Here is a 27,355-nt window from a genome sequence, read left to right on the forward strand (position 1 = left end):
TACTATCATTGAAATTCCGAGGAAGAATTCATGAGCTATCTAATATATTTTTAGTATATGTTAAATGATGCCTACTGTAAACTAAGAAAGTCTCCATCGAGACAGCAGACGCTGTTGCTCGATCCATCGCCGCAGTATCCGAGTCTACCTAGTCCTATCCTAAATGACAGCACCCCATTGTTCAACACTAGTAGCAGTAGCAGTGCGACGAGCCCGCTGCCATCTTCGTCATCATATGCGATCTTGAGCGGGATCCACTCGACATCGCCTCCTGCGACGCTACTGGCCACACCCTCCTCGTCGTCAGTTTCCTCGTTCCTAGGCCCTGGAGGAGGAAGCAGTTCGTCGTCCCAGCTGCTCAAAGCCTCCCTATCAAGTGGTTCATCCGGAAGTAGCTTATCACTAAGCAACCATTACCATCATCACATCGATAAGAGGGGAGCGACTGATTCCGGCTACGTCAGTAGTTCCCCGTCAAAGAAATCAAAACTATCTTCCTCGGCCGGATCGTTGACAGCATCAGGGTCTTCATCAATCAACAGTTCTTCCACAGGCGCTAGTAACTTCACCAGTGGCAGCAGCCACCATCATCAACACCATCATCACCACCACCATCAGTACCACCAGGGCAGTAGCAGCAATTATGGATCGGCAGGATCCCCTCAGCAAACTGGTGCCGGTAGCTCTGGTGGTTCAGCGTCGGCTGGTGGTAGCTCTAACCCTACTGGCAGGTTTAACATACATGACAAACTTAGGGAATTGTATCTTGAATTACTAGCTGAGGACAATACTGAAACTAATAGGGTAATTATGATGTGTTTAAAAGTTGTGTGTTGATGTTCCTAATTTATTTGAATATTCAACAGCTTAACTTAAGAAATACTTCATTTCTGCTGGAAAAACTGGTGTTGCGAGAGAATTTGAACACTCTGATCCTAAATCTTTATCCCGGCAATAAAGGATACTCGTTAGCATTTAGGAGAGGAACTGAACAAACTAATGATGGAGGGCGAAATGTAAGTTTATATTTGTTTGTTGACGATAATCAGAAGCTAATCAACATTATTTGTCTTGACCAGATCTCAAAAAGTGGTGCTATATCATCAGAACGTGCAGGGTCACCTTCAATGGGGTCGCAGGTTACAACGGATATCAACTCTGAGCAACTTCAAGAAACCATTCGGTGGCCGTATGAAGAGGAGGAACTACTTGAGTGTATTGATCGGGAGGAAATCCCACTGGTCCTGGTTGATATGTTCGAAAGCAAGTGCCCTGGATTGTTCTACTCGGGCTGTGTGATTGCGGAAATCCGAGACTACCGGCAGTCGTTTCCGATCTTTACCTGTGATACGTACCATGTGCTGCTGAAACCAACCAATCAGGTAAGGGTCGATTTCAATCATTCATCTACTCCAAGCTCTATTGTGCATTTCTCCATTTTCATGACTCTACGATCATGCCTGGAACTTATTCCACGTGTAAATTTATTGTTTTTAATTAGCATTTACACACAGTAATGGCAATTTTCTATTCCCTCTAATGCAAGCTCACAAAATATATCTTGTGCAGCGGCTGCAAAATATATTCTCAATTCTTGGCGAGAGATGAGAGACATGCACTATTGTCTCACAAAAGTGGAAATTCAAGAAAACGTGGTTATCGCCACCTCATCCATGCAAACAAAACCCGAAAAGGTGCATCTGCAAGAACAAAACGTATGAGCAGTAGATGCCCTTCCTTTTTATAAAATATTCGACTTGAAGTTGTCCAGAAGAAGTTTCCATATGAAGGAAGATTAGATTTTCCCTACCAAGGTATACCATATTTGGCACAAGGTATTCATTCATTCAAAATCAGTGTTGGTTGCGCAATAATTTATATATTAATTTTAATAACTGGTTTAACTTTACAAATACAAAAATAATGAATATGAAAGCAGAAAAAGCTGCAAAGGTTGAAGACTTACAAATGTGATGAAAAAACAGGATGATAAAAAAAATCGGGCTCCCCAATTGGCGTAATGCCGTTTGGCAGCATAAGGCCTATGTAAAAGTATTATTTGACATAACTAGTTAAATATAGCCAAAATACAACTTAATGAAATTAGGTTTATTAGGCATAAAAATTTAGATAATTATGAAATCTCCAGGCAAACGCGTGCATTACAAAAGTCATCTGTCTTTTTTACTTATTCTGGGCACATTATGAGAAATTGTCGTTATGCTAAATGATCTTTGTGTCAAATTTAATTCGTTATGCAGAACCAAATTATGCCATGTGGGCTGAGAAATGTCAAAAGTGCAATGCAATTTCTTAAAGCGCTTATTCAATTATTTTATTTTGCCTTACATTCCAGACTTTGCTAGCCGATGTAAACCTGCTGACGTCGGAAGGGGAATGGAGTCCGGAGGAGAAGATAGCGCTCGAAAGTCAACTCGTGTTGGCAACCGCGGAACCGCTTTGTTTAGATCCTAATCCGGAAGTTGGAATAATGGCCATCAATCAGCAACATCGGCGTCATATCTTCAACACGACAGCGATTCGTAGGCAAGCAAAGAAGTTCTCCCAGGTCGCCATAAATCGTAAAAGGAAAACAGATCAATTCACCCACAGTTTCGGTCTGGAATTGAGCGATTTCATGACAAAGTACCGCGCCAAACCACGTCAGTACAATGCCAGCAAACGAAGCGTTGTGAGCTTTACACTGCCGAAGAAACCTTCCGATGTTACGCCAGCGGTGAAGGTGCCAAGTCTGGATCTGCCAGAACTAGCGGCGCCTTCGGAAGTGAACGTGGAGAAATTCGCTCGAAAATATGACGGGCCGAAGGAGAGCCGGGACTGTATTCCTCAACTTATCGAAGAGTACATCCTTGAAACTGATCGTGTGGTTAGCCGAGGAGATACTCGAACGTATCATATAAAATTGTCTATTTTCCAACGCCCTCTAATTCAGAATATTTGGGCGAGCTGTACGTAGATAGAGATTACCGCGAAAATGAACGAAATGGAGAGGCATGCCAATTTACTTTGGGAACCAGGGCACATGCACATCGTTACATACAACAATTTACGGAAATCTTCACCGAAGAAGGCAGAAAGTCGGTTAAAATTACACACCTGGTGCCAGGGCAGGTACCAAAGGTGCTTCACACGGCAGGGATGCGGGAACAAAGTGTTCAGCAGCAACAGCAACAACAACAGCAGCAGCAACAGCAACAACAACAGCAGCAGCAGCAACAACAAGCAATCCAACAACAGCAAGCTCAAATCCAACAACAAATAACACAAATCCAGCACCAGTTGCAATCCCATCCCACGCATGCTCTAATAACCCGGCTGCAAGCAACAAATCCGGCTTTGGTATCACAGATAGCATCAGCTGGTGGCAATATAACAATAAACACAACAAATCCAGGCAATCTACCTGGTAATCAGCAACAAATTCAAATACATCAACAGCAGCAACCGCAACAACAAATAACCCAACAGCAGATCATAACTACTGGGCCTTCCACAAACATCATCACTATCGGTGGGGCGACGCTACAGCAACATCAACAACCCCAACAACAGCAAATTCATATACAGCAGCAACAGCAACAACTTTCAAACCAACACCAGCAACAATTCGTCACCACTAATGCTGGTCATCAACAAATATTTACCACCTGTGATACCGCTACCAATGCCACCGGAGCTACTATTACTCTTCAACAACAACAGCAGCAGCAGCAGCAGCAACAACAACAGCTTGTTCAGCAAATCCAAACGCAGCAGCACCAACCGCAGCAACAAACGTTGAGCCTCAGTAATGGATCGTTGTTATTGGTACAACCTTCGGGGCAGATTTCAAATCTAACTACCGCTACAGCTGGTACTCATCAAACTGCCGCAGGTACAGTTGGCAATGTTGCCACTGGTACACAAAATATTCAAGGATTTACCTTCACCTCAGCTCCACAAACTGCCACTATCATCAATCAGAGCGGTGCAACCGGCACATCATCCGCCACTGGAAATAGAGTCCCTTTGCTTGTAAGGCTTGAGAACAAATCTTCCCAACAGCTTCAGCAGCAGCACCAACAACAGCAGCAACAACAGTCGACTCAGCACGTTCAATCACAACAACAAAATCAGAGCACAGCTACCACTATCCATACAAACAATCCAGAGATAGATGCCATTGCTCTTAGCATCATGAACTCAGCAAATCAATTCCGACAACAACAACAGCAGCAGCAGCAGCAGCAACAACAACAGCAACAGCAGCAGCAGCAACAACATCAACAACAACAAATAGTCAAGTCAAATTCAAATGCTGCAATCATAAGCTTGCTAAACAGCGCCCCAGCTGCGATGACCAACTCATCTGTGTTGAACAGTGGTTTGACTATTCCGGTTGGTAAAACCACAGCAGAGTTACACCAACAACAACAACAACAAGTAAATCAACAGCAACAACATACTATTCATCACCATCAAGTCACTGGAACCACTACGATATCGAGCAGTGCAGCGGCCGCATTGTTCAACAGTGTTGGCGGACGAAAGATACAGATACAGCAACAGCCAGGTGGCGGACAGCGAATATTGAACCATACTAATCTGATTGCCGTTAGCAGTAACGCTGCGGGAGGAAGTCTTGGACAGGCACAGTTGATCAATATCCAGCCAGCTACTGCCAGCAACAATAGTGAACAACAGCAGCAGCAAACGCAACAGATAGGTCAAGTGCAACCTTCCAATATTCGGGTAACAATGTCCGCTTTGGCGTCCCAATTGGCCTCGCCTCCTGCAATTCTCACTACTTCCAATCTTCCGCAAAGCTTTAACGTAGTAACCGCTTCCGGAAATGCGGCAGTTGCTGGTCAGAATTTTACCAATGCAGCCAACAATACTACCAGTAAATTGATAATCAATAGTACAAATCAACGAATACTGAACATTAATACAAACAACACGAACAGTTCAAGTGCAGCGGCGGCTGTTGCTGCTGCATTAGGAATCAGACGTGTTAGCGGAGCTACCACCGATGGAAATGGAGGAATCCAGTTGCAGATTAAAGGCGCGGATGGCATTCGGCGGATCGCTACCGGTGCCGGTAATGATATTCAGCTTCAGATACAAGGTTTATCATCGCCCGGTAGCGATCACTCCAATGCGTCTTCATCTGCGTCCGTGAATGTTGCAGGCGGTGGCCCCAGCGGGGCTGGTACAACTGCAGCCGGGGGCACCGGAAACATGATATTCAACAATATGTCAGGTTTAAGTGCTTTACTAGCAACGACTTCTCCGTCTCCTCAGCAAACAGCAAACGCTGCCGCAGGCTTGGACAACAGCACGACGCTTGGCGTGGCCAGCACCTCCAACCTAGGAAGTAACAATAGCAGTAGCAACAGTAATAATAATAATTCAGCATTAATCGAAAGACTGACTTCATCTAGTAATATAAACCTAACTAATAATCTTCCGACCGCGAGCCCCGGTCTGCAGTTCACGATACCATCGCCTAAAACGCCCCAACAGCAATCTCAGCAGCAGCAAATTCTGCAAATTCAGTCACCATCGTCATCGATATCACCGCTTTCTAGTCCTCCGCCAACGGTGACCCTTCATCCACAGCAACAGCAACAAATTCAGCAGCAACAACATCACCACCAGCCCCAGCAAACGACTGTCAATCTACAGGGACTGAACTTTGCCAGTTTACACGGTGCGATGACGTCGATTCCGGGGCTACAAAATGTTCAGGTAAGTTACTTGAAGACATGAATTTTAACATATTTGTCTATTTCTATTGGTAAAGTTTTATGTGTGATTTATAATTGTTGAACAATACATGTTCGATATTATATGAAAAACATAATCTCGGACTCAAAACATCTGTAATTGTAAAAGATGATTTTTTGAACATAGACTTAACATAAAATTTGAAAAGGTGATTGTGCAAAAGAAAGACAAAAAAATATACAGTGAATTTTCTTTTATTTGAGGACCTCTTTTTATTTAGGTGATTTTGAACGTCACCTCCATTAAAAAATGCCTGAGCGTTTGCGAGTAGGGGCGTCAGTTGTCAAGACGGATTAGCATCCTATGTGGGTTCCATTTCCGTCTGTCAATTCTCCCCTGTTGCAGTGGGCATAAGGACTATTTTGGCTGCCCCCTACTCCAGTTCCCAACGTTTATTACTTGGACGCAAAAAACTAGTTTGACTTGGATTGTTTGCAGATTCCATTTATGCCTGCGATGGTGGATAAGCAACCGCAAGCAATCAATCATGCTCATGCTTGTTTGCAGATTCCATTTCCGCCCCAACGTAGAGTGTGGCCAACCCAAGTCTACTGCCGTTCCCAAATTGCAGTTGATACCGGCCCCTGACAAACGATGGAACTCGGTGTTTGAAGCCATCAGGGTCGAATTATGTAGCGCAGGCATCAGTTAATTTTTTTAACTTTATTGAGGTGTTTTTTTTTTTTATTTTAAATTAGGGCATCAGTTGATGATGTGCTCATATAATACCATGTTTCACTAGTCGCTATTGACCTGCGTATAGCATCTCAAGTTACACGTTAGACGCCTTTTGGCTTCCAAGATGTTGAGGTTGATGACTACACCTACCGATGGTGTTCGGCAAAGCTGTTTGCGCGCCATACATCATCTTGAAATTGAGATGATCGAAAGCTATTTCTTAGTCAATAGAAGCCACTCTTGGACTCTTGGAATTCATTGACCTGCTTCTAAATCATACGGAGCGTTACAATATGGTCCGCCGGAAAGTCGTATCGATTTTCTTTTGAATCCGGCCAGGATCATTATTCTATTCTCACTGTACTGCCGTGAATCGCATATTTGTCCTCATATGAATAGGAAACCAAGCAATGTACATGTACATGTTTCGGTGTTGAGCTTAATCTGTAGATTAAAAAAAATACTTTAATAAAGCAATAACAAAATTATACATGTTAATTCAAGACCAATAACTATGCCAACCACGTGCTCATAGTCAATTTTCCTAAATTAGGTGAGGAAAATTAGTTCAACACCTACCAGAGACCGAGAAATCCTTTGCATCTCCATTAAAGTCCCTGGGAAGGCACAGGGTATTACAGTGGACTTTTTCATACTCGATGTTGAAGGGACCAGAGTGTAAAATAATCGAAATTTTTTGGTGAAGTCCACCTTTTTGCCTTTCTCGTACAACTAAGTTGTACCGAAAGGCTATCATTTCACTCCGAAAACGAACTTTTTATAGAAGCCTCTTAGACCCATAGTATAATATACCAATCGACTCAGCTCGACGAGCTGAGCACATGTCTGTCTGTCCGTGTGTATGTATGTGTGTATGTGTGTGTGTATGTGTGTGTGTATGTGTGTGTGTATGTGTGTGCACAAAAGATATAAAAAACATTAGACAACTTTTCGTATAGTAATCCTTAACCGATTTTCTCGCAACAAGTTTCATTCGACAGGGAACAAAGCCTTGTTGATCACTATTGAATTTTATAACGATCGGTCATTGCGTTTGAAAGTTATGAAGAAAATGGTACATCGGACCATATATAGTCCATATAAGGTTGGTGTCTCAACTAAATGCGAGAAAGGCACCACCAACGCTAGGTGGATTAATCTGGGTTTTTCACTTGTCAGCTCACCTCCAGACACATTCGTAGTCGGCTCTGGACGGAAAACAGCAAGAGGTAAAAAATTAGAGATGATAATGGGGAAATGAGAAGCAAGATGATGAGAAGTAAGAAGTGAGTGGAGAGATCATATAGAATACAAAGAAGAAGAAAGACAGGAGAAGGAAAAAGAAAGAAGAACATAGGGAAGAGAAAGAATAAGGAAAAGAAAGAATAGAGAAGAAGGAAAGAGAAAAAAAGGTAGAAGAAAGATGGAAGAATAACGAAAGAAAAATCAAGAAGCACGAAACAATAATTATTCCCTGTGGAATACAACTTGTTGCGAGAAAATCGGATTAGGATTACTAAATGAAAAGTTGGCTTATGTTTTCCAGTATTCGTGTGCGCACACAAACACATATACACGTACAGACAGACATTTACTCAGTTCGTTGAGCTGAGTCGATCGGTTTGTAACATCATGGGTCTCCGAGCCTTCTATAAAAACTTCGTTTTTGAAGTGAAATGATAGCTTTTTGGTACAACTTAGCTTTTTTCGGTACAACTTTGTTGTACAATAAGAAAGGCAAAAAGATGAAGGGAAGATTCAACATGAATGAAGGAAGAAGAGAAAAATATGGATATAGGAAAAAATAAAGACAAAGGGAGTAAGAATAAGGAAGAAAGAATAAGGAAGAAGGATAAATATAAGAAGTAAGAAGGTAGATTGAAGGACGATGAAGAAGGAAAAAAGAAGAATAAAGAAAAAGAAGGAAAAAGGAGGAAAGAACAAGGAAAAAGAGGAAAGAAGAAGGAAGAAAGCATAAGAGTGAAAGAAGAAGGAAGGAAAAAGGTAGAAAGAAGAAGGAAAAAAGAAGAAATAAGGAAAAAGGTAAAAGGAAAAAAAGAGGGCGAAAGTAGCAAGAAGGAAAAAGAAAGAAGAAAAAAGTTAGGAAGAAGGGAGAAAAAAGAACGGCATTCGACCAAATGACTTGTTCGGTAGGGTAGACCAGTGTTGCATTTGAACGCGTTCAGTTTGCGTTCAAAAATACTGAACTGAACCCGTGATCATAAGAACAGCACGCGCGTTCCGTTCAAAAAATTGAACTCCAAGGAGGCTTTGCTTGGACACAGTATAAACTTTGTTATTCGTTCAACGGTCTGTCAGTTCGTTCACACCACTGCTTCCGGTCTTCTGTTCGTCCCGCTGGCGCTGTGTAATCAAACCCTGAGATTAAACCAAACAATTCAAGTAGAGTCCATAAACATGTTTATTTTTACTCGAACCATATATCTTTTAATAATTGCAAAAAAAAACTAATATTGACTTTTTTATTAAATAAATAGTTTAAGAACTTGATGGAAATTTATGTTTCCTGCAAGTCAAGATTCGATAAAATGGATGAAGAAAAATCACCCGTTACGTTCTTCTGATTTTATCTACTTCATGTTTTAATACAGGAAATAAATGATTTGTTTAGATGCCATTGTAAAGTTTTCATGCTTTGAATCTCTTACGCATTTTAGCGGTTTGTCAGTTTGATATCGGTACCACTATTAGGTTTCGGCTCGTTTCCGCATTCTATCTAACTCAATAATATACCTATAAAGAATTAATGCAAGCAAGTGTCTACATTTTGTCTACAGATTTTAATCATGCATCTTTTCATTGACGCAAAACATAATAAATATATATATATACTTTTCTTTCAGATAAATAGTTTCACGATTTCCCAAAAATTTGCTAATATTATCATGATTTAAAAAATAAGATTGAGGAAAAGCTTTCTTAAGACACGTTCATAATGTATACATATTATTTAACTAACATGTTGTCAATTTTAGGTTATACAAATAAAGAACGAAAGAACGATACAAATAAAATGAGAACCCGCCATCCTTGACCAAAAAGAACTCTATTGTTCTTAGAACAACATCCTCGTTCGTCTTCTCTTATGGGAATTTAACTCAGGATTTGGCCGATCAATCACGTAGTACCGATTGTTTATGGATTGGTGACCATGTTTCGACGGAATGCTATTTAATAGGGCAAATAATTGACCCACGCCATTTACAAATCCCATAATCCAAGGACAATCAGCCAATAATTACCGATGAAATAGGCCGATGAAAGCTGCCAAAGTTTCTACGAAACAATTTGGTATTCACAGCGTAGAGTGTAGAGATAAAGTATTTCAGACAGCAATACAAAATACTGGAAGAAGGGCTGTTGTTCAAAAATCGAAGCTATTTTAGCTGTCTTTAACACGCGTTAGTCCTATCCATTTCAATTACACTGTTTGTAGTCCTTTTGAGTCATTTTTTCCGTGTATTAAGGACAGCTAAAATTCCCTGATCTCAAATTCTAAGCCCCGCCGTGCATCCTCCTTAATTATCCTCGTCGTATCCTTAACGTATCCTCGCCTTACCACGAGAACGTTGGTCTACGTCATGTTCTGAGCAGTACTGGAAAAGGTCGTGATCGTCACAAGACAAAGAGCAAAGCGCCTTTTTCTATTTCAGGCGACCAAATGAAAGAATCGTGGGTTCTTTGATCAATATCGGATGAAAGGCAGTCATGAAAGGATGTTGCACTTTATTTTACAATTATAATTTCTAAATTATTTTAAAAGATATATGTGAAGAACAGTGACTAGTCGATAAACTAATCATATTCCTTTAATTCACTGAGTTAAAAGTGTCAATAAAGCAACAACAATAAAGCAAATATTGCACACTTTCATGCCCTGTCACGGGACAAATATTTTTTGAGATTTTTGTAGCATGCCATTCGTCCGTCGTGTTTCTATAGATATTGAAAGGAGCAGATATGTAAACATCGCGTGACATCTCTCATTGAAAATGAGAAATTCCAGTACTGGTTCTGAGTCACATTTACATAATGTTATTACGGAAACTACAAAGCTGCATAACATTTTCCTAATTTCCCTTGAAATTCTGAATTAACCGTTGACTGAAGCCTCTTAATTATAAGTCTATTTACTTTGATTGAATTATGATTAATTTCAGTCTTTGTTATACATATACGTTAATATTAAAAAAAAAGGCTTTATAAAGGCATCAGATTGTTTAATTTTACTTACGTGATATTTTGAGCGCGTTCAAAAATAAGAACTGAACACAGAGTTCAAGAGCCAAATGAAAATTCTGAACGATGATTCAAGATTGCTGTGATCAAGTTCAGATTAAAAGAACGAACGAGCTTTTCTTAGCACGCGTTCAGTTCAAAATGCAAAACTGGGGTAGACCACAGACGTTATACCCCTAAACAAAGTTTCTTGCTCCCTAAAGCTACTCCGGTGTTGAACTTAATTTAGAATTAAAAAAACACCAAAATAAAGAATAAAAAAAAATCCCTAAAGCTACTGTAGAATTATTATTATTCAGCCAGATCCGTCAAGTTGAAGTCAAGTGGAATCGTGTGTCACGTCAAAATTGTGACGTATGGCATTGGGACAAAACGAGCTCAATAACTACATACAGAAGTGTTTCACGTCTAAAAAACATCACTCACTGAATTTCTTGGAAAACTTTCTTTTAAATAAGCCCCTAATCTCATCTGTGAGTCGTTCGTAAAAAAGTTATCATATTTTGTATAAAAAGCTCAAACAATAGCTTTTTTTCTGGTATGACCCCTAAACCCCGTCTAATTCAATGAAATATATGATTATTCGTTATTTTTATTAAGTACCTAACACTGGCGAACATCAATTCAGTCAATATAAAACAAATGTTGTAAATCATAGCTCATTAAAAGTTCTTCATTCCCTAAAAAATTCAAGAAAATTCGATAATCAATATGTGTGTGCCATTTTTATCGAATACACTCTTTATAAACTTCAATGCAAGAGAGAATTCTCTTCGTCGACTTTCCCTCTTTTAAATAAAAGTGACAAGCAGAGATTTTCTTTGCAGTTTATCACATCAGAATGCAAGTTCGCATTGTTTTCTATCGTGCTGAGGTGATAAACCACTAAGAAATCCGCTGCTTGTCACTTTTATTAAAAAGAGGGGAAGTCGACGAAGAGAATCCTCTCTTGCGACATATGCCCTTACTCCAGATTAGGCTTGGTTTAAATGTGGTTTAAAGCTAATTTTCAAAATTCTACACATTAATACAAAATATAAAATTGAGTATGTTTTTGTTCCTCCGGATTTTTGCTCGTATACCTTTGAAAAGTGAAATATTTGTAGTTTAATATTTTTCCACAACTAAACGTATTCAACAGAAAGCTAGTGGTGAATGATATACTCTAAAATATTTATCGAACTATTTACACGAAAAATAAAAAATAACTGAGAATCCAAATATTGCAATAAGTCAACTTTGAATGAGAATTTTCGAACTCTAAACATGCTTTAAATATGGTAGGGGGCTCTCCTTAGCCTAGCGGTAAAACGCGCGGCTATGAAGCAAGACCATGCTGAGGGTGGCTGGGATCCATTCCCCGTGCCGGTCTAGGCAATTTTCGGGTTGGAAATTGTCTCGATTTCCCTGGGCATAAAATCATCCTGTTAGCCTCTTGATCAGGGTTGAAACATGTCAAAATCAATGCAGTGAAATACATGGATCTCAGCATATTCTACGGTCGATCTCATCGCCATCGTCGTGAGTGCGACTGTAGGGCAGCCAAAAAATCATTCCAGCACCATCCATTCAATTTAGCGTTCATGACCCGTTTACATATTCGCTAGTTCTTGCGGACAATGCACTATCCGACAATACTAGCGCGATATTAGCACAATGTAAACAGGAATTGTCATCTGCTAATAGTGTTTATGCTAGTTTCGCGCTAGTATTGTCGGACAGTGCATTGTCCGCTAGAACTAGCGTATATGTAAACGAGCCATCATGGCCCGTTTACATATGAGCTAGTTCTAGCGGATAATGCACTATCCGACAATACTAGCACGAAATTAGCATAATGTAAACGCTTATTAGCGAGGACAATTCCTGTTTACATTGTGCTAATATCGCGCTAGTATTGTCGGACAGTGCATTGTCCGCTAGAACTAGCTCATATGTAAACGGGCCATCAACCCAACACAAGTTACTCTGACAGGCTGCTTAGTTCGCGCGTTATTGGATAAATGTGAGTGGCCAAAAAAAAGGCGTGGTGATTTTTTGTAATTTTCTGGGTGATTATTATGATTTATTCAGACTAAGGCCGAACTCATTGTTTGCGTGTATGTTCCAGCATCCACATGGCCGATTTCAACGACGATAGGGGGGTTAGGAATGCTCTTTGGAAAAGATGGAGGATGTGTGGGGAGGAGTATTTTTCAGTTATCGATCAACTCAGTGTAACTTCTGCACCCCTTGGCAGATTTCAACCGAATATGGAACACACATTCTTTTTCTTAAGAAGACGAAGATGGGTTTTAGGGATGATATTTAGAAAATGGGAAGGTTGTGGGGGGACTTGCATTGTTCAGCTCTCCATCACCTCAGTGTAACTTCTGATCTCCTCTTAGCCGATTTCAACTAAATTTGGAACACACATTCTTCATATTGAGGAGTCGACGATAGTGGTTTAAGGGTGGAAAAGGGAAGGGTGTTTGCCCAGTGAAAAGCAATGATTAATGTGTTTCCCTGTCCCTCTGGTTGGTAAATTTGATCCTTTCTTCAAAAATAGACGTTTGCCCGGAATAAGACATCGGTGGATGATTTCCATTCTTTAGAAATAGACGTTTTCCCGGAATAAGGCGATTTTGGATTTGTTCCCTTTTTCAAAATCAGTCAATGTTTTCAAATTAAATCTGCCTTCTTTTAATCAAATGATGAAGTATCAATAAGAGATTCCCATTACGCTGGGATATGGATACTCTGAAGTAGTGCGTAACGGTGTAAATCCGGTCATATCGTCAGGATCGGTTCATCACTGACCTCGTGTCTAACCCCGTGCCTGGGGGTGAAACAATTAGCCAGGCAGTTAACGGAACCTGCAATGTTGGGTAGACACTTTTTCGTGGTGCATTACGGAGTAAGATTTATCACACTGTGCTCTAATTCTTACTATTCTTGTTAATACTTATGAGTGATGGTCGGAAGAGTATGGAACGACTATAATTTGCCTATCTTTTCCTCTCTTTGGATGGAGTCAATGAAGTAAATTATAAAAACGTAACACAATCTTAGACTGGTTTCGATGCCAACGACATGAATCTTCAAGCTCTAGAGCGCTGATTAATTAGGAAAGAAGCGGATACGAATTTGGTGGATCTGCAGAACCCTTTGACTGATTAGAGCTCTGTGTAATGGTGAGATTCAGAAACGCTCAACCGCAATGAAATCAGATCTCTGTACAAAAACGAATTCGGATCTCATAAGAAGAAGCAAAAATATGTTCGAACTTCAGTACCGATGCATGGCCATAATCAGTATTATCCCACTTATTGTTGAGCCGAAACTGATTGAGGGGCGCGCCTTTGAGAGTTGGTATTAGCCATTTCTCGAGGGGTATAAATAGCGATACCTTAATCTAAAGAGGCCTTACATTAAGCTTGAGAAAATATCTGAATAAAAATACGAATACGACTAGAAATACTATAATAAGAGATCGGCGAAGACGCCATCTTGTTTCCAATCGAACCGTCAAAAGCGGTTCCAATTCGACTTGTTTACTTTTTGCTTCCATAAGAAGCAAGCAAAAAGTTCAAGTGTTGCCAGTATAATTCAAACGATTTCATGCCGGTCTCTGGTTAGAGGGTTGCTAAATACGACTACTTCATTTCTTCTCAATAGAAAAGGAGCCGAAAGACATGCACTAAACAAATGACACGGGTATACTACAAAAGTTCAATGAAATGGACGCAGTGGTTCACCCCGAAAAAAAAATCAATAAGAGAACACAATTATCCTGTTGACCAATTGGTTTATTTATTTTCCGATCGTGAAATAAAAAATTTCGAATCAAACCGGCAACTCCTAGCAAGGCCGGGTACATACAGCTAGTATATACATAAAAATGAATTTCTGTCTGTCTGAATCTTATAGACTCGGAAACTACTGAACTGATCGGCGTGAAAATTTGTGTGTAGAGGTTTTTGGGGCCGGGGAAGTTTCTTAGGATGGTTCGAAACCCCTCCCCGCTTAGGAAAGGGGGGCTCTCATCCAAGAAGTGATTGTTCAAAGTGAGTTGTTATAAATAAAAACTATCACTAATTAACAATTAACCCACGTTCCCATGTCAAAGCAGTAAAATTCAATCATCGCATTGCAATCGTCCATACATATCTTTATGTCGCCGTTCGGATTCTATCTTCGAGGCAGTTTTAACAATAATCAGCAGTTATTGTATAAAGATGAATAAATTTATAAAATATTCTATTTTATCTATCTTTCAGGTTCAAATTCCTGGCTTAGCGCAACCTATTTCGCTGTCTTTGTCATCAGCTCCGTCCACGGGTGCATCGGCAACTGCTAGTGTGTTGAACGCGGCCAACAGTGCTGCTGCTGGCGGTAGCACAGGTCACCACCAGACCACTAGCCTATTGGTTTCCGTACCGGTATCAAACGCTGGTACCGGGGGAAATCAGCTGAATTCCTTGAATGCCACAGGAAACGCAGGTACGACCTCGGGCGCTACAGGAACCGCTACCGTGGGTAGTGCAGCTGCCAGTATACTCGGTGCAAACTCTCAAAACACCACACAAACGGTGGTACTCGCCAACCCCCAAACCAGTGTTGGCGGCTCTAGTCTGCTCTCTTTGCCAATTGGTAAGTTGTACGGAAGAATTCAGCGCAATGGTGGTTCTAATGTCGACTGTCATACTGCAGCTCAAATCGTTACTTCCGGTATGAAAGGCTTAGGCCAACAAAGCATACGTGCTGCAACACCCCTCACGGTAAATACCGGACAACCGGGTCAGCAAATACAGCTGCTGAACATCAGTCAGCGACCACGTAGTGGTCAACTTCCGGTGGTATCGTCCGTCACTACACCAATAACAGCCAAACAAATTGCCGCACGTGTAGCAGCACAGCAGCGCAGCATGGCAGGTTCTACGCTAAAAATAGCTACCCCAATAACAGGTACAAGTAATCATGTTTTTAATATAAATACATTTAAATAATCATAACCTCATAACTTTCTTTTAACAGCAACACATCACAACCAGCAGCTGGGGCAAACTCTGAATGTAACCACGAATGCCACCCCAAATCAACTGGTGATGACTACGAAACAACTCCATTTAAAGCTACAACAGCAGCAGCAGCAGCAACAACAACAGCATGTTCAGCAACAAGCTCAACAAATTATTACAACTTCAAACCAACCCGCCGCTACACAAATCCATATCCAGCAGCATCAACAGCTTGCCCAAGCTCAGCAGCAGTTGCACCAACAAGTTCAAGTTCAACAACAACAACAACAGCAGCAACAGGCACAGCAGATTACCATCAACAATAGCGTGGTGACGTCGCTTCCCACAATCACCCCACCACCTCCGCCGCAATTAACCCCCCATCAAAGCGTGGTGAATGCGTTGGCCAGTAAACACAGACGGAGATCGGCCGCCGACCTGAATAAGTAAGCTACTTCTACGCACGAAGTAAGTTGGTTCTTTCCTATTCCACATACACGATTACATTGGCGCCCAACCAAACAACAGCTCTTCTCTCGTTAAGTCTAATTTTTAATCGGTAGAAAAACGATTTATAGATGCCCTCCCCTCCACACGTAATACTCGCTGTGGCGGAAGGTCCTAGCCCCATTAGAGGAAGGGACGCTTATTCGCTCGACGAGTAACCGTTGTCTTCTTGTTTTAGTTAGCTTTAATCAAAAGGTTGAGAATTTATACGTTATCTATTATTTTTAATTCACAAAAAGAAATGTGCTATTGTGCGGAGCAAATAAAATCGTAGCAAGTCAGCATGGAAACTTTGCGAATGTTTAATTTTGTTTTGTATTTTTCTCCGGACCCCGTTTGCAGATTCAAGTATGCTAAATTGATTAGGGTAACTGTTTCTTCTTGTCTACTTCAAATGTTTCACCAATTATTTACAACGCATGAGGCTGTGTTCGATTCCAAGTCCGGTTTTGGAAATTTTCGGTCTATGCTGCGAGGCGGTAATGTTCCAGTAGGAGATTCTGTGCACACATATACACTTTCATGTTGGCGTATTATATAATGCTTTCGATTGAAGCATTATGTCTGCGATGAACACACAAATGATGTTTTACATTAAATGAGGTTTGGCAATAATAACGCTCTCCGTGGTTTTCAAACCTTATTCGAGAATATACGACGTTACCCTTTTAAACCTAATATTGGACAATGTTCTATTGATGCTGAAATATCTCGAAAGTCGAAACTGCTAAATGTCATGATATTTTAAATATTGGTTGCAAATAATTAGTGAGGAATTTGCGATGCTTATAAATACGAGGCTTGAAAATCTGGAAGTTTTAACAGATAAAGGAACAATAGTCGCGTGATTGCGCTCACAATACACATGTTGATTATATGCGGATTTCTATACCGGTCTTGCTGATTTTATTGCAGTTTATTCAATTGACTACACGTGGTCGGTAATATCGACGAAGGATACAAATAAACCGCCTTATTTCGAATCCAATCGAGAATGTGTTGGATTGAATTGGGAAGGGGGCAGTCAAGCGAATAAATAATAGAATTTAGTCCCGTCTAATGAACAGCTCGAAGTTGTTCCCATCCCGCTCATGTCCATTTGTTGGCAAAACAGAACGAACGGGAGAAACTTCGAGCGACTTAATTCTGCTCATTAGACAGCACTTGTGTTACTGCTAAAAGTATAACCACTATAACTGTACCATATCCAGCTTTCCGCGAGCGATTATTTCCGCCTGCTTGCCTGTGGCGTAGACTCTGATTTGACGTCTCTATCAACTGCTCCCAACGTTCCCTGTATGTATTCTGATCAATATGGTAAAGAAGAAGGTGCTGATGAAGTGGATTCATGCCTTCTTATTTACCAAATTGATCAATTGGGTGCAGTTGACCTCCAAAACGTCTAATCAGAGACTAGCCCACAGGGAAGCTGGCGGCCATTACCGCTCGCGGAAAACTGGATAGATGGGAAATCAACCAAATATGGAGCAGTTTTGCTTGTAGCGGCAAAATAAAAATAACGTGTAAAGCAAAGCTGGATCCGGCCAGAAGCTCGTAGGGCCCTCGTGTTGCTGGAACAGAGCAAGCAGACGCTTTTGTAGACACTCCTTAAGGTAAATATCCCCGTTTACAGGGGCCATAAAAAAGTGCATGACGTACATTAGGGGGAGGGGGAGATCAAGGATGTTATCGATCATTTAGTAATCTGCCTTGGATCATTTAGTAGCTTGTCAATAACTCATTCCAAAGGCTAAATTTCAAAATGTGTTGTATGGTGGACTTCTAGTGCAAAAGTTTATCTACAACTCTGCCTAACAGTTCGTTGTTTGAATTTCACTAATAACTAATAATATTTTGTTATCATTTAGTATGAGTATAGTAACTAGCACCGTAACTCCTTTAATAGTGGAATTCGAACATCGACCTGTTAAGAAAAGTTGTAGAAAAACCTTCGCACTTATGGAATGAGTTATTGACAAACTACTAAATGATCGAACGCAGATTACTAAATGATCGATAACATCATTGGGGGAGATTCCGAGCCATGTGACGATTCATACAAAAATTCTAGAAATTTTTATCAAAAAGTGTTACGAAGGGAAGAGAAAGTGGTTTTAAATTGACAATTTTTGCGCTACGTACTTTGTGGCTTGCCAAATCATGCATTTTTTGCTTCCTCACACTGCAGCTCGGCAAAAATCCGCACAGCCGTGTGCCAGCAAAATGAAAAACTGATATTCCGGCAAAAATGATGTTTGTTAGTTGATTTTCGGCAAATTATTTGCTGATTTTCAGCCATTTTGACAGATATCTTGGCAAAAAACATGTTAACTGGGGCACGGCTGTGCGAATCTCGGTAAAAGTTGACCATTTTGCTGAGATCCCGGTAAAAAATATTAAGTGTGTTACTTCGTTCGGAACATCGCGGAACGTTGGTGTTGTCTTGTAGAGTTCGAAGGGTAAAATTCTACCATCGAGATAATTCTTCTTTTAATTATTATTAATATTAATAGCGCGGTGTTCGAATGTTGTTGAAACTTTTGAAGATTTATTGTGGACATCTTGACATTTGGACACAATTCACACCCATTCCAATTTGCATATTAGAATGTAGAAAGAAGCACCATTTCTAAACCAACCCTATTTACGTCCCCAACGTTTATTATCGACCACGTTCCAACCAAATGTTGCTTTTTTGTACATCACTGGAACTAACAGATACTAATCATGTACTTCCGACGTAATTCAGTTGGAAAGTGCCTGACAAATAAACGTTGGTTAAGGAATTTTGTGTGCTGCACAAATAGTCCTTCACCAGGGTTTGCACTATTTGCTTTCAATTAACGATAATATGCTGGAAAAAAGTATACATCGCTTACAATCGTTACAAGCCGATACAAATGCAATCAATGGAGAATCGGAGAATCACGCCTTGTTCATGTGCATACTTGCCGTTGGAGACAAGGGTTTTTTCGTAGAGCGTGCCACATTCGGGCCATTTTTATAGGTACATCCGCAAAGGTACACAAAGATTATATGTGTGCCATTTTTTTTTTCTCTAGATTCAAACCCTGTCCCTCTCCTATTCACTGTCTATAGATTTTTTTCTGATATTATGATGTAGGCGGACATGTATTCAGTAACGTGTATGGGAACAAAATATAATTGTTGAGAAAGAACAATCTCCGCGGAAAAAAATCAACTATACTGCGTAGGAGAAAACTATTGAGCTACGAAAACTAACATTAAAGCAGCAGTTGTCGGTCGGCCGAATTATTGATATTACGACATGAGAAAAAAAAGGAAATAAATATATTTGTAATATAGCCGAAAAGTAACTAAAGCACAGACAAAGAAATATTGCAGTCACTGAGAGAGTTATTAGTCATGTAGATAGTCGGAAAACTGCAAAGGAAGAATACGCTGGTAAAGAATGGTTTGTTAATGGTTTTTAAATTTTTGAAGAAAAAGACGAGCATCTGTTAAGTGTAAAGGCTAGGGGTTTCTAGCGAGTATGAATGTGTATGCAATTGAAGAAAAACGCGAGACTGTTTTAGCTATGGCTTCGCTCATAAAAAATACTCATTACTAAGTAATGAGAGCGAAATGAACTTCATTGTCGCTAATAAATTATATGCTTATGGAAATAAGACCTTTAGGAAAACATGAAATGTACCTACTATTAGATCCTAAACAAAACAATAGCATGCAAAAAGGGAAACGCTTTCAGAGTTCTTCGAAAACAGAATTATAACAGGTAATAATCTAAGTTATTGAAATTCTTTTTATCGATGTATTCATTTACCCTCTACTAAAAAACAGATTATAAACAATTCAATTACAAATATGGTGTTCAAAATAAAAACTATAAACAACGGCGACCAAAAGAATGGAGACAGATCTATAGCAGCACTAATCTCCCATCGTTTCTTCTTTAATTTGTTTGTAAGTTCGTATAGCTGCATCAGTTGCGATGCGCAACAAGCATGTTCGGTTTCCTCGTTCATTTAGCGGATTCGGATTGGGTTGGCGATTGGAATTGAATTTGTTTCGATAGGCATAATTTAGAAAGTTTCTGTTCGATTTTCGTTCGAAACATCCAACCAAACAACTAAGGCCATAGGAAACAAAGCTGAACAGATCGAAACCAAAATGCAGCGGACAGCAGCTTCTTGTTTTATGTGTATGTTTCCTTAGTTGACTTTTTTTCTGTACATAGCTGGAGACAACGTTTAGTTTGTAGTCAGTCGTTAGCGAAAGAAAAGATTGTAAAAAGCCACGATAAAACTAGAACAAACCGTAAACAAAAGTTTCTTTTACGCTTGTTTTAGCAGAATTACCTATTTTAGTTATTCGGAAAACATTGGTAAGTGTTCTGTTATTAAAAACCATCTAGGAATTCAAATCACAAAACAAAAACTCGTATTGATACAAATAATATCTGAATAATAAAAATACAAATCAGCAATTCCGACCTCCGTCGGAGGTGCTAATTTGAATTAAACTATATTTTTAGTTGTTTTATTTGTTGGCCTCCTGTAGTTTGGTTTACCTTAAAGGCATAGAAAAAACATCATCAAAATATCTGTGCCAAACTAACTCAGCAACGAAAACAGATTAACGTTTTCGTTAATCACACCTAGGTACATAGGACTTTAGAGCCGTTTTCTAGTGCCGCACAGAACGAGAAATTTGAATCGAAAACCGAAAGAAAGAACCTTCATCATCCTAATCAGGGGCATGTGTGCGTGGGAGTTTCGCGGATTTCTTTCTAAATTATTTCTGTAGTCTGAGGAATTGATGATAGAACCACGATACGATTCATTTGATTATGGTGCTTAGCAACATCCACAAATTCCCGCTGCGTTGCACGTATCAGTCTAACCAGTTTCGCCGGAAAGTCATGTTTGGACATTATCCGCCACAGCTCATTTCTTTTCACTGAATCGTACACGGAAGAAATAAACTACCCAATAGTGAGTTTAATTCACCCAACCTCGAACATCCGTACGGGAAGCCAAAATTGAGTAAGTTATAGGGTCGAAGTAGTTTGCCTTTACTCCCATGTTAAAAAAGTACCCAACGGAAAATTTATTGACCCAAATTTAAGTTTATTTCACTCAATTTCGACCTCAGGTAATAAAACTCAACATTGGCTTCCCGTATTGAACTGGCGTCGTTGGATTGTTTGGCTCTTTTGTTTTTGACAACAAAAGAAAGAGTGGATGAAAGCGAAGAGAAAAAATAACTCAAAAGTAAGTTTAAAAGTACTCAATTTTGGGTACTTTTTTTCTTCCGTGTACGCTGCTTTGAAATCAATGAACAGATTGTGAGTTCAGAAGAGTGATCCCTTTGTAATTGGCACACTCTAGTCTGTGCCCTTTATTATAGATGAGGCGTATGATGCCATACAACCAGCCGGCCGGCAGTTTTCCATCCTTCTATACTGCCGCTAACCGCAAGTCAGCCTTATCTGGATATGGCGTCCATATACAGATAAGTCTGACTTGCGGTTAGCGGCAGTATATTTTCCTGATAATTTGGTGGATCGATTGATGCAGCTGCTCACTTCTCACTCATCTCATCTTCTCACTCCATCCTGCTCCTCAATACATCTTCATTTTCACCGTTCAACAAATCTTCGAAGTGCTTTATCCACACTGTACCGCTCTTTGTTGGAACAGGTACGAGCCACTAGCATTCGAATCCTAGTAGCTCTTTTCTCGTTTGCTGTGCAGTGCCTAACATTTTCCCACAATCTGTTGACGTCGCCAGATCCGGTGGTATCTCCTATCCGCTCTTCCAGCTTCTGGTGGTACTGTTTAGCAGCTCATTCAACTGACAACGCATCGTTCTGTTGTTTCATGAATACGTGACGCTGGAAAGTCGCGCCCGAGTCAATGTTCGGGCCTCTGAAGGGCTTTACTAGGGATCCTATAATGAGAGATATGCGAAAGCGGCCATTGTAAGCCAATCGAGCATTGAGAACTGTCAAAACGTGAGCCAAATGAACGTTGTTATTGTTGCAGATTGAGACGAGGTTGAGAGGTATTGAGATAGATTTTAAGAAAAGTTTAATCGAATAAACAATTTGTTTTACTTTCGCGAGTAGAAGTAACCTAGTTTATGTATCGTGTTTCGCCTATTTGTATTGAACTTTTATTTTAGTGATAATGCTTATTTAAACACTGTTAGTGGACAGACAAACATATTCCAATTTGTTATCAAATGCAAAGTCATATACAAGTTTCAACATTTTGCGCTGCGGGAAGTGCTGGAAGCGTTTGCTTACAAAAGTAACAGCGTTGCTAAATCGTCTGGAAAAGTATTTGCATATCTCTCATTATAGGATCCCTAGGCTTTACATCTAAAATATCCGAGAAATGCCGTCCGTCGATCAGCACGTGATCTATCTGTGAGCAAGTGTCTCCACTCGGATGTTGCCTGGTGTGTTGGCGGATATTCTACGTGCGAAGTAGGTTCGTTCTGCTCTGTCACCGCCGCTATAGTAGATGTGGTACTTGAATGAAGTGTTAGCTATGGGATCCACCGCTTGGAATTCACGTTCTCAAGTTCTAGGCCATCGTGTTTTCTGGAATGTTGCCACACTCACGCCGACATTCTGCAGCTCACGAGCCCAACACGTGCGGTTACTGTTGCGTCTCCGACATCGCGTTGAAGGCGCTACCTTCTCGATGCTGACACGATGCTTAGAGTCCCTCGCTGAGACTCAGACGATGATCAGCTGCTTCTAACATGGGGAACAGACGCTGTTGTGAGCCGCTTCTTACATAGAGAACACACGCTCGATCAAATTTGCACTTCCGAAGAGAAGCAAATCCGCCCTTCCCTGTCAGCTTACGACCATAGTTCCCACCGATTACCCGATCTTCCCTAAGGTTGTTCGTATCCCAGCCATCGTCACGAGAAGGTAGGGATAGGAGTTACTGGGTAAGAGGCTAAGAACCGCCAAATGGGGTCTATTTTATTCCTTCAGGTACCCAGAATTTGCCATGCCATAATCATATAAATCTTCTTGTTATTGGCATTACATCCCCCACTGGGACATTGCCGCCTCGCTGCTTAGAGTTCATTCAGCACTTCCACAGTTATTAATTGCGAGGTTTCTAAGTCAAGTTACCATTTTTGCATTCGTATATCTGATATTAGGGGCCCTCCTTAGCCGTGCGGTGAGATGCGCGGCTACAAAGCAAGACCATGCTGGCAGGGTTAGATTCCCGGTGCCAGTCTAGACAATTTTCGAATTGGAATTTGTTTCGACTTCCCTGGGCATAAAAGTATCATCGTATTAGCCTCATGATAAACAAATGCAGAAATGGTAACATGGCTTAGAAACCTCGCAGTTAATAACTGTGGAAGTGCTTAATGAACTCTAAGCTGCGAGGCGGTAATGTCCCAGTGGGGGATGTAATGCCAATGAAGAAGAGGAAGATATCTGATGTCATGAGGCTAACACGATGATACTTTTATGCCCAGGGAAGTCGAGACTATTTCCAAACCGAAAATTGCCTAAACCGGCACCCGGAATCGAACCCAGCCCCCCTCAGTATGGTCTTGCTTTATAGCCGCGCATCGCACCGCTAGACTAAGGAGGGCCCCAAACATATAAATACTTTTTTTTTGCCTTTCGCGTATACTATAAATATCAGGCATTGCAATTTATCCCATCATTCGATCTTCTGAGCAAAGATACTAATGATATGAAGGGATATCGATCTTAGTTATCTATCCGCTCAGTAAACAAAGTGCAATGTTCGTCATGGAGAAACATTTTTTCACAGCTTTTGTTGTAGCAACACCTCCGCAACGCGAACAAACCCCGAACTGCGTTGGCTATCCGGATCATCATCAAACGGTCAAATGATAATATCTTTCCAGAGTGCTCTTTGATTAGAGATAATATCTTCGCAGAAGCAAGGATAATATCCTGTGCTCAGATGATATTGCAATGCCTGCTAAATATACGCAAAGACTATAGGATCACTCCAAAACCGAACTTTTGATAGAAGGCTCGGAGACCCATAGTGTTATATACCAATCGACTCAGCTCGACGAATTGAGTTGATGTCTGTATGTATGTATTAGACCTCTTCATGTTTTCAAAATGTATCAAAAATTCAACCGGTCAGCCCAGAATCACAATTCTTATGCTAAAATAAGTCTCCTGTCAAGTTTTCAGCTAATTCGGATAAAATTTCGAGGTGGCTCCAGTCGATTTAGTGTTTTTGGGCTATTTTCAATATTGGAAAAAATCTAACAAGAGATATAAACGTCGAAAACTATCGCAACAACCTCTATACGGAAGCTTTTGGTGTGCTCTACAAGTCTTGGGAACATTGCGATTCGTTCCGTTCACGTTTTGTACATGTTAAAGTGATTTTCAAGCTTTTAAGTGCATAAAAATACTGTTTCCCCCAAAAGTCGTTGTTCTACAAAATTCTTAAGTTTATTACAAATGATTGTTAATTTATTATATTATTATTCCTCTTTTTTCCCTGAAATTTAAATTCTTAAAAATCAGAAGCTGAACATTTGTCATAAATTTACACGCTGAGATTTCTTCAAACAAGTTGTTCAACCAAAGAAGCTTCGATTTCACTTGTTACTACGATGCACTGAATGTTAAAAGCATGCAGACATACGATGAAATTAACTAAATTTGGAAGTCGTTTGTTGTAAGCATCAAATATCATATGATTTAATTTATGTTTTGTACGAACAACTTGCTTGCAGAAATCCTAACGTGCAAATTTATGACAAATGTTCAGCTTTTGATTTTTTAACATTTAACGGTAAATCGCACATGGGCAATTATATTACTCAAATTTTTATGGAAAAAAGAGGAATAATAATATAAAAAATTAACAATCAATTGTTATAAACTGAATAATTTTGTAGTACAACGACTTTTGAGGGAAACATTTTTTTATGCACTTAAAAGCTTGAAAATCTCTTTAACATGTACAAAACGTGAACGGAACGAATCGCAATGTTCCCAAGACTTGTAGAGCACACCAAAAGCTTCCGTCTAGAGGTTTTTGCGATAGTTTTCGACGTTTATATCTCTTGTTAGATTTTTTCCAATATTGAAAATAGCCCAAAAACACTAAATCGACTGGGGCCACCTCGAAATTTCATCCGAATTAGCTGAAAATTTGACAGGAGACTTATTTTAGCATAAGAATTGTGATTCTGGGCTGACTGTTTGAATTTTTGATACTTTTTGATGAAGAGGTCTAGTATGTATGTATGTATGAATGTATGTGTGTGTGTACATAAAAATATGAGACAAACTTTTTTGTACTTAGCATTATCCGATTTGCTTGCAACAGGTTGCATTCGACGCGGAATCCTTCCTAATTTTTCGCTAATGAAAATTAGCCAAATCTCTCATTGCGTTCCGGAGTTATTTAAAAATATTATTTTTTCCCCCATTTTTCCCAAGGGTCTCTTGGAAAAAAAATTAAAATCGAAAAAAAAAATTAACAATCCATACAAAATTTTTGGATGCTTCATACGAAAAGTGTGACATGGAAGGGTGGGGATTTAAAATGGCCAATTTTTGCGTTACGTAATTAATGGATCTTCCCTAATGCATATTATCCCGGATAGACGATAATAGCTCATTAATAGTAAAACGTGATATGGATAACACAACATGATATGAACTTGCTCCGAAATATCATAAAAATATCAGGTTTCGCTATTAACAAGAACTTATCAATATCTTGAGCTATTAGTTTGTTCTTGTTAATAGCAAAACCTGATATTTTTATGACTTTTTGGTGCAATTTTTTGTTATCTTCGCTTGTTATTTTTACTCTTATTTCAAATAAGTTCATATCATGTTTTGTTATCAATATCACGGCTTCTAACCGGGATCATATACTCGTGACGGTTATGGTGAACCTCAGTCAGAAAAATATGCACTACCTGGAGAGCTAAATTTCTTCACAATTTGATCAAATACCTCACGAACTTTTTATTTATCACAAGTGGACGTTTTCCAAGGTACGGTTACCCTAGTGAATTTTTGCATTATTAATTTCTCAAGCATTGTTAAGCATAGTGTACATATTCCAATAGATAAAAAGCACAGACAAACAGACGTAACAGCTTGAACATTTTTCTAAAAAATCTATCGCTCAAATCTTCTACCACTATCTTGCGAGCATGTTACACGAAACGATGTTTCGTATGACATCGTCACCAGAAGGCGCTGGAGTGAAATGTCAATCCTGAAGGATTACGACACTAGCGCCTCTAGTTGTGAATTGCGTAATCAATCAAATTCAAATTGATCGTTAAAGTCATGGTCGATGGTATTTTCTCTAGTGTTACGTCTGTTTGTCTGTGTAAAAAGTAAGTATTACTCAAAGGCCAGAAGGATTCTGGAAATTACTTTTCTAGAAATTTTACAATTTCAACGACACAAATGAGAAAGAGTAGATCCATTAGGGCGTGGAATAATGGCAATTTTTTTGTGAGTTCACCTCCTTGCTATAGCAGGCCAATAAAATCCAACTGCTGGTCGGTGGCTGGGTCGCTATCGGACCTAGCTGCATCAAGCAGAAACATGCTCTGGAGTGAACTATATTGGCTATATGGGTTCGATTTACGCGTTTTTTACAGTCTTCTTCTTCTTCTTCATTGGCATTACATTCCCACAATGGGACATTGCCGCCCCGCAGCTTAGTGTTCATCATTAAGCACTTCCACAGTTATTAACTGCGAGGTTTCTAAGCCAAGGTACCATTTTTGCATTTGTATATAATAAGGCTAACACGATGATACTTTTATGACCAGGGAAGTCGAGGCAATTTCCAATCCGAATTGTCTAGACCGGCACCGGGAATCGAACCCAGCCACCCTCAGCATGGTCTTGCTTTGTAGCCGCGCATCTTACCGCACGGCAAAGGAGGGCCGGCAATTTACAGTCTGCTCTGTGTTTATCCTTTGCCGTATTGTATTCCTCATCTGGAGCTCCTTTCTCAGAAGCTTACTCAATGTTCCTTTTTATTTGCCTTTCCTGTTCCTTTCTATTTTTTTGCTCTTCCTATTTAGTCAGGTAAATGATGAAAAATACTGTGAAGGCGTTG

General features: G+C 39.9%; 1 protein-coding gene across 1 annotated transcript in view; it reads left to right on the forward strand.

Moving 5' to 3' along the window:
- LOC134227266 (uncharacterized) overlaps positions 1 to 16,525 on the forward strand; it is a 37,128-nt gene extending 20,603 nt beyond the window's left edge. The window contains 8 exon segments of the mRNA XM_062708635.1: positions 55 to 804; positions 867 to 1,016; positions 1,080 to 1,382; positions 2,357 to 2,942; positions 2,945 to 5,751; positions 14,988 to 15,360; positions 15,421 to 15,675; positions 15,745 to 16,525. Of these exon segments, the coding sequence (XP_062564619.1) occupies positions 55 to 804; positions 867 to 1,016; positions 1,080 to 1,382; positions 2,357 to 2,942; positions 2,945 to 5,751; positions 14,988 to 15,360; positions 15,421 to 15,675; positions 15,745 to 16,178 (5,658 nt within the window). The 3' untranslated portion in view covers positions 16,179 to 16,525.
- The last annotated feature ends 10,830 nt before the right edge of the window (positions 16,526 to 27,355 follow it).

The sequence above is a fragment of the Armigeres subalbatus genome, chromosome 3 (assembly GCF_024139115.2).
Source record: "Armigeres subalbatus isolate Guangzhou_Male chromosome 3, GZ_Asu_2, whole genome shotgun sequence".
NCBI classification, from domain to species: domain Eukaryota; kingdom Metazoa; phylum Arthropoda; class Insecta; order Diptera; family Culicidae; genus Armigeres; species Armigeres subalbatus.